At 36.0% G+C, this 6,000-nt stretch overlaps 1 protein-coding gene across 1 annotated transcript in view; it reads left to right on the top strand.

Moving 5' to 3' along the window:
- The first annotated feature begins 2,559 nt into the window (after positions 1–2,559).
- LOC114718585 (callose synthase 9) overlaps positions 2,560–6,000 on the top strand; it is a 29,340-nt gene continuing 25,899 nt past the window's right edge. The window contains exons 1-5 of the mRNA XM_028903949.1: positions 2,560–2,760; positions 3,203–3,407; positions 3,918–4,015; positions 4,704–4,867; positions 5,526–5,622. Of these exons, the coding sequence (XP_028759782.1) occupies positions 3,206–3,407; positions 3,918–4,015; positions 4,704–4,867; positions 5,526–5,622 (561 nt within the window). The 5' untranslated portion in view covers positions 2,560–2,760; positions 3,203–3,205. The remainder of the gene's footprint in view (positions 2,761–3,202; positions 3,408–3,917; positions 4,016–4,703; positions 4,868–5,525; positions 5,623–6,000) is intronic.

Below are 6,000 nucleotides of genomic sequence, written 5' to 3'. Positions count from 1 at the left end.
GTCTCACAAAATCACAACTTCTTGATTTACCAAAACTAGGGGAAAAAAGCCTATGAGTATTACTAGTCAAATAAGGAGAAAAAGATGATTAAGTTTTGATTCATATGAAAAATAACTCTGCATAATCAGGGTAATATAACAAGACTGATCATTACATCACAGACAATAAACTAGGACTGGTCACAGGACTAGGACAGACCCGTCCTGATGAATAGTAATGAGACAAGGAATTTGTCCTGTGTCTCATCCCGTCCCGATATTGTCCTGATTCCAGTCGGGATGGGACCAGGACGTCCTGGTACTTTTTTTTTTGTTGAAAAAAACACCATGGGCCTTCTAAAAAACGCTGTGGGCCTTTAAAAAACACTATGGGCCTTTTAATAGGAGATTTTAAATGATCTAGGCCTTTAATAGGAGATATACTTTTCATATATCAACAATTTTACAATCTAAACAATAATAGACAGCTTTATATCTACTCATTTACTGAATGCTCGTACAATATATAGTGAGGATACACTGAAAAATAAACCATTACTCAGCAACATCATGATAATTCAAGTATTCAATAAATGGGATAGTAAGAAAACAAAGTTAATCATGTGATGGATTTTGTCATCTTGGCAAGACAGGAAGTAAGAACAACTAACAAGTAACAAGCATCAATTGTCATATATTTTTTAAAATATAACCAAAGTTATATTTACAATAAAAGCTAGTTGGAGACCATTTGTCACTATCAATCAATTATCTAAATTCTAAATAGTCATTAAAACACATAAATAAAAGGCTTTAACAATTAACCCCACAAAAACTCATTGAAAATCTAAGCACCAAGCCACTAATAGTCTCAAATTACTAGCAAATATAAAAGGTCTAAATCAATAGCTCCAAAGTTCCATAGTCCATACTCCACACAATGGTCTCAAACCATAAAGAAACATAACAAACAGTCCCAACATCCAATGAGGCAATAAGTCCATCACCAAATGACCACACTACGTCATCACAAACACTCGTCCAGAAAATAATAGAACCAAATCCATCCAGCACACAATCCAACATTTATTGGTTATTACTACTTCACAAACCATCAACTAGAGAATGATACATACAAATTATAAAAGAATTCAACAACTAGGAAAATTTGGAGAACCAACGAATGAGGCAAATTAACTCGGTGGGTTTTTACTCATTTCACAAAAGATTTTTATTTCTCTGTCTCATTGTGAAGAATATCAAACAGATCCCAATCGGCCAATCCATAGTCCATATTCATACAAAGAGGCAAAATATCATGTTGGCTATTAAGATGAACATCATAATAAGCATATAAAAGTATTTAATATATTAATTAAAGATAAAAAGCAAGCACTATAAAGTCATAGATTATAGAGAAATAAATAAGAAGAAATAGGAATTGTTGCTACATGGAGACGTCGCGCATTTGCCAGAAGTTACGTAGGGATGGCAGGCCGGGAATGGGCTACAAGGTTCTGGAGCTTGGGATCGGGAAGAGAGAGTCAAGGCAGCGTGAGTTAGTAAGCACTAAGTACCGTTCTCCAGCGGCCTCTTTCGCACTTCGTAAATGAGAGAATAGCCGAGAGCGGAGACCGAGAGGCGACTGGTGAGAGTGTAAGACATGGTTCGCTGCTTCCATCAGCTATCGCTGTCTGAAATCTGAAGGGAACGAAAGTGAAAAGTGAAAACTGGAGACTAGAGAGAGGCAAAGACAGTTAGGGCTTCAGCTTCATATTTTATTTGTTTTTACTTTTTAATAATATTAATAATATATAACTCATAATATAAATATATAAGATATTTTTTTAAAAATATACATATCGGGATGGGATGACCCCGTCCCAGTCCCATTTTTGTCCCGTTCCAAAATTTTTTGGAACGGGCCCGTCCCTTTCAATAAGATCGAGACTGGGACAGGCCGGCTGTGAACATCCCCATGAGGAACCGCATTATAAAGGGTGGGATTGGAACGGAAAGAAGATTCAACGTGAAGACCCCAAAAAAAAAGAGAATTTCACTTCACCTTAGACGTATTGCAGTCAAAATCTTAGTTATGTACTACTAAGAAGAAGAGCTGAATTTGATTTTAAATACAAGAGTTTAGTATTTCATCTCTTATATTTATTTTTAAACACTAATTTATTTAATTCATGAATTGATATATAATTTATTTAATATTATATAAAATATTTTTGAAAAAAATATGTTATATATATGGCAATTAATTATTTCAATCTATTTAAATTAATTAAATAATTTTTATATCAAAAAACAAAGGGGCTCGTTTATTACAAAAAAGGAACTCCTTGGTGGCAGTAGAAAAATCAAAGCTTAAGACCGGCGCGAACACGCTCGCGGGGGGAAAAAAAAAGGAAAGAAAGACCGGCGCGGACGCGAATCGGGGCCTTCACGTGCCTCCCTCTCATTTTCTTCACTTGATCTGAATTTGCTGCCACTTCGCTTTTACTTCTCCGCGTCAAAGACCTGTGAGGCGTGAGCCCCAGCCCAGCCGGTAAATGGCCTTGCACGACCGGTTGTAACCGGTAAATCCGGCTCTCTTCTCCGGTGCCATACACTTTCTGGCTTCTGCCATCTTTTCACCCGCAAAACCCGAAAATCCCTGCTCTCGCCCTCTCACTTTCACATCCACGTCCGTCTGCTTTTTCGAAAGAAAGGACCGCTTCTCCGGTGTCCGAGACTGATTCAGCTCCTTCCGAACTTGGTCCTAGGGCTTATGAGGTTCGTCATTTTCGTTTATCAACCTTCTTTTTCTGTTACCTTCGTTTGGTTCACGACAAAATTTGAATGGAAACAAGAAGCTAATTTTTTTCCTTAAGCTTTGCAAGTTCATTCCTGCCTGGATCATTCGATCTTCGACGTACCGTGTTTTTTTGTTGTTGTTGTTGTTGTTATAGCTTTTCTACGTGCTTTTGCTGGTCTGCAGTTGAGGATAGTCGTCTTTGGCTGTGGCATTTCTATAGTTTTTTTTTTTTAAATGCTAAACATGCTGAACATGGTCGAAAATCTATGCATTCGATTGAACTCGCCGTTGGTTTTACCAATTTTGATGCTAGATGCTGAGGTTGGAGTTAAACCACGCCGTTCGAACTTAATTGTTTAGTTTGTGATTTTCCATTCTGTTTTATTAATTGCGATTTAATTCGTTATTTACTGTCTATAGAAAATGTCTGGAGCTGAGGTACTATGGGAGAGATTAGTCCGGGCTGCGCTGAGGAGGGCAAGGATTGGTGACGATACATATGGACGGCCGGCTGTTGGAATTGCTGGAAACGTACCATCGGCACTTGCCAAAAACAGGGATATTGATGAGATATTAAGAGTTGCAGATGAAATTCAAGAGGAGGATCCTAATGTCTCCAGAATCTGTATGCTTTCACTGCTTGTTTTCCATTCCAACGTATTTTATTTGCATTTTGTAACATTTTGCTTTAGTGATACTCAAGGATTGGTTATCTGAGCATGGAAACTAAATTTAAATTGGCTACATCCTGCAAAGGAAGTTCTCTTTGTGAATTGCCGGTTTAAAAATTCCAGATATTGAAATGATATTAAACTCGTATTTTTTTGTAGAATAATAGCTTCTAAGCCTATTGTAAACTTTGGGCTTTGGATTTATTTTTATCATGATCTTTAGCTTTTTTATTTTTATTAATTTGTTGCAATTGTATCATGTCATACCTCTCTGTCTTGCACTTCCTTCCTTGTCTATATTAATAAATATATTTAAATCTGAAATGTGGCTGCTTGCCATCTCATATATAGGATCCGTGCCAGTGCTTCATAATATTTTTTTTAAAAGTTTTTTGGTAAATAATACTTCATAATATTTCATTTATTGCTCAGTGCCCTATCTTATATACCTTATTTACATGCAGTATGTGAGCATGCTTACTCATTATCTCAGAATTTGGACCCTAACAGTGAAGGCCGAGGTGTTTTGCAATTTAAGACTGGTTTGATGTCTGTTATTAAGGTACGATATATATGGTTTGACTTCATTAGTCTTAGATTTAACTTGAAATTTGTGCATTGTTGTCCTGAGAAAAAAGGAGATGAGGAAGCAGAAAGAGGGAGAGGAAGAGAGAGGGAGGAAGGAAGGGGAAAAAGGGGAAGATGTTCAAGATTTGGGAAGGCCTATAATTATTGTTGGTTGATGAATATCAACCGTATCTTTTGCTTGTAGGTTCTCTTGTTCAAATTTGAATTTTTTCTTTACCTTGCGGTATATATTTTGGAAAAAGGTCTATTGTGTTTTTGGAGCTGTTATCAATTTACCAAAATATAAAGAGTTTTGGTGAATGTGTTTGTAGTTGGTTGTGGGTAGAACCTAATGGCATAATGTGATTCATGTAGTTGACTTCACTTAGTGGAATAAGACTTCTTCTTGTTGTTGTTGTATAAATAGAGAGTTTGCTTCAGCAAGTGCCAAATTATTCTATTTATTTAACTTGTAAAAGTCACTTGTGACGTTCATGGCAAGAGGCAGCAACAAATCCAAGGGAAGCCTGCTGTTCTGTATAACCATTTCATTTGTCATTATTTTTATTTTATATTCATTGATTTTCTTAATGCAAGTTTTGTCTCACGTTATCAAAGTTATACTCCAATGTTTCTAGCAGCTATAATTTATATTATCCTGCTCATTTATTAACGTATTTCAGCAAAAGTTGGCTAAGAGAGAAGTTGGAACCATAGATAGAAGTCAGGACATTGCAAAATTACAAGAGTTCTACAAGCGCTATAGGGAGAAGCATAATGTAGACAGGTTACGGGAGGAGGAGATGAAGTTGCGGGAATCTGGTGCTTTTAGTGCAAAGCTTAGCGAGTATGTTTGTGTATTAGCAAAAGTTGCCCATTTAGATGATCTTGTGCTTTCTCTTTCTTCCCCCTCCCCTTTAGACACCAGCACTCCCCAAAGTAAGAAGTTCTATAGTGCAATCTGCTGTGGATGTGATTTATTTTCACAATTTTGTATGGAGAGGACCTCTTTTCCTCTAACTATATTTCTTCATATTGCTCTTTTTCTCTCCAATACATTCTCCTTTTTTACTTAAAAAAGCGATGCTGTTGAATTGGTAAATTTTTTAGGCCAAATAATTAGTAATTTTGATAATTGAGTTTTCAAGCATTTATGCTATAGGTTAGATAGCTGAGCAATGGATAGAGAGCATAGCCAGAAATAATAATGCCGAGTAAATTGAAAAATTGCATGATGAACAAAATATCATTTTGATTGAGGAAATATAATGATGAACCATGAAGGAAAGGAGTTGTAGCTTGAGTTATAGTACTCGTATTTAACTTTGTTGACAGCAAAGGATTTTACCAGTTTTTCAATTATCACCAAGATTGAAGTGGCTTCCATGCAATTATCTGCCAACTCCTTTTTTCACTTAAGTTTCTTTCATGGCCTGGTTTTCATCTTCTGAATATGTGTTGTGTGTATTCCTTTTGAAATTTAAATTCTTTGCTGTTGAATATAGGTTGGAGCGGAAGACATTGAAACGGAAAAGAATATTTGCTAGTTTAAGGGTTTTGGGCATGGTCATTGAACAGCTGTCCACCGAAATTCCTGAAGAGGTTTGCTTCTGTTCTGTTTGACATGTATCATATGAAGATGCAATCCTTTTACATGTGTAATGAATATATATGTTTATTTTTTTTGGGGGGGGGGTTGTAAAAGACGTCATTTTATGGAGTGTTACAGTGATGCTACCTTTAGAAAAGAAGTGGTGATGCTTTTGGAGACTTTGCTTATCATCTTCTTTTATATGAATTATGAATCATGAGTGTTTTGCTTCTTTTAATCCTTCTTTCTTTCTTTCTCTCTCTTTCTCGGTTTTTCATAGTGTTTTAAAATTAGACTGGTCTCCTCCGTGGAGAATGGATTTGTTCATGATTCAGTTTTTCAACTTGAGTGTAATGTGTTTGTGTGATGTTTTCTATGATCTGAATTCT

Source organism: Neltuma alba, unplaced genomic scaffold (assembly GCF_004799145.2).
Source record: "Neltuma alba isolate B1F8T4 unplaced genomic scaffold, ASM479914v2 tig00011852_pilon, whole genome shotgun sequence".
Classification (NCBI taxonomy): domain Eukaryota; kingdom Viridiplantae; phylum Streptophyta; class Magnoliopsida; order Fabales; family Fabaceae; genus Neltuma; species Neltuma alba.
This window is presented reverse-complemented; position numbering and strand designations above follow the sequence as displayed.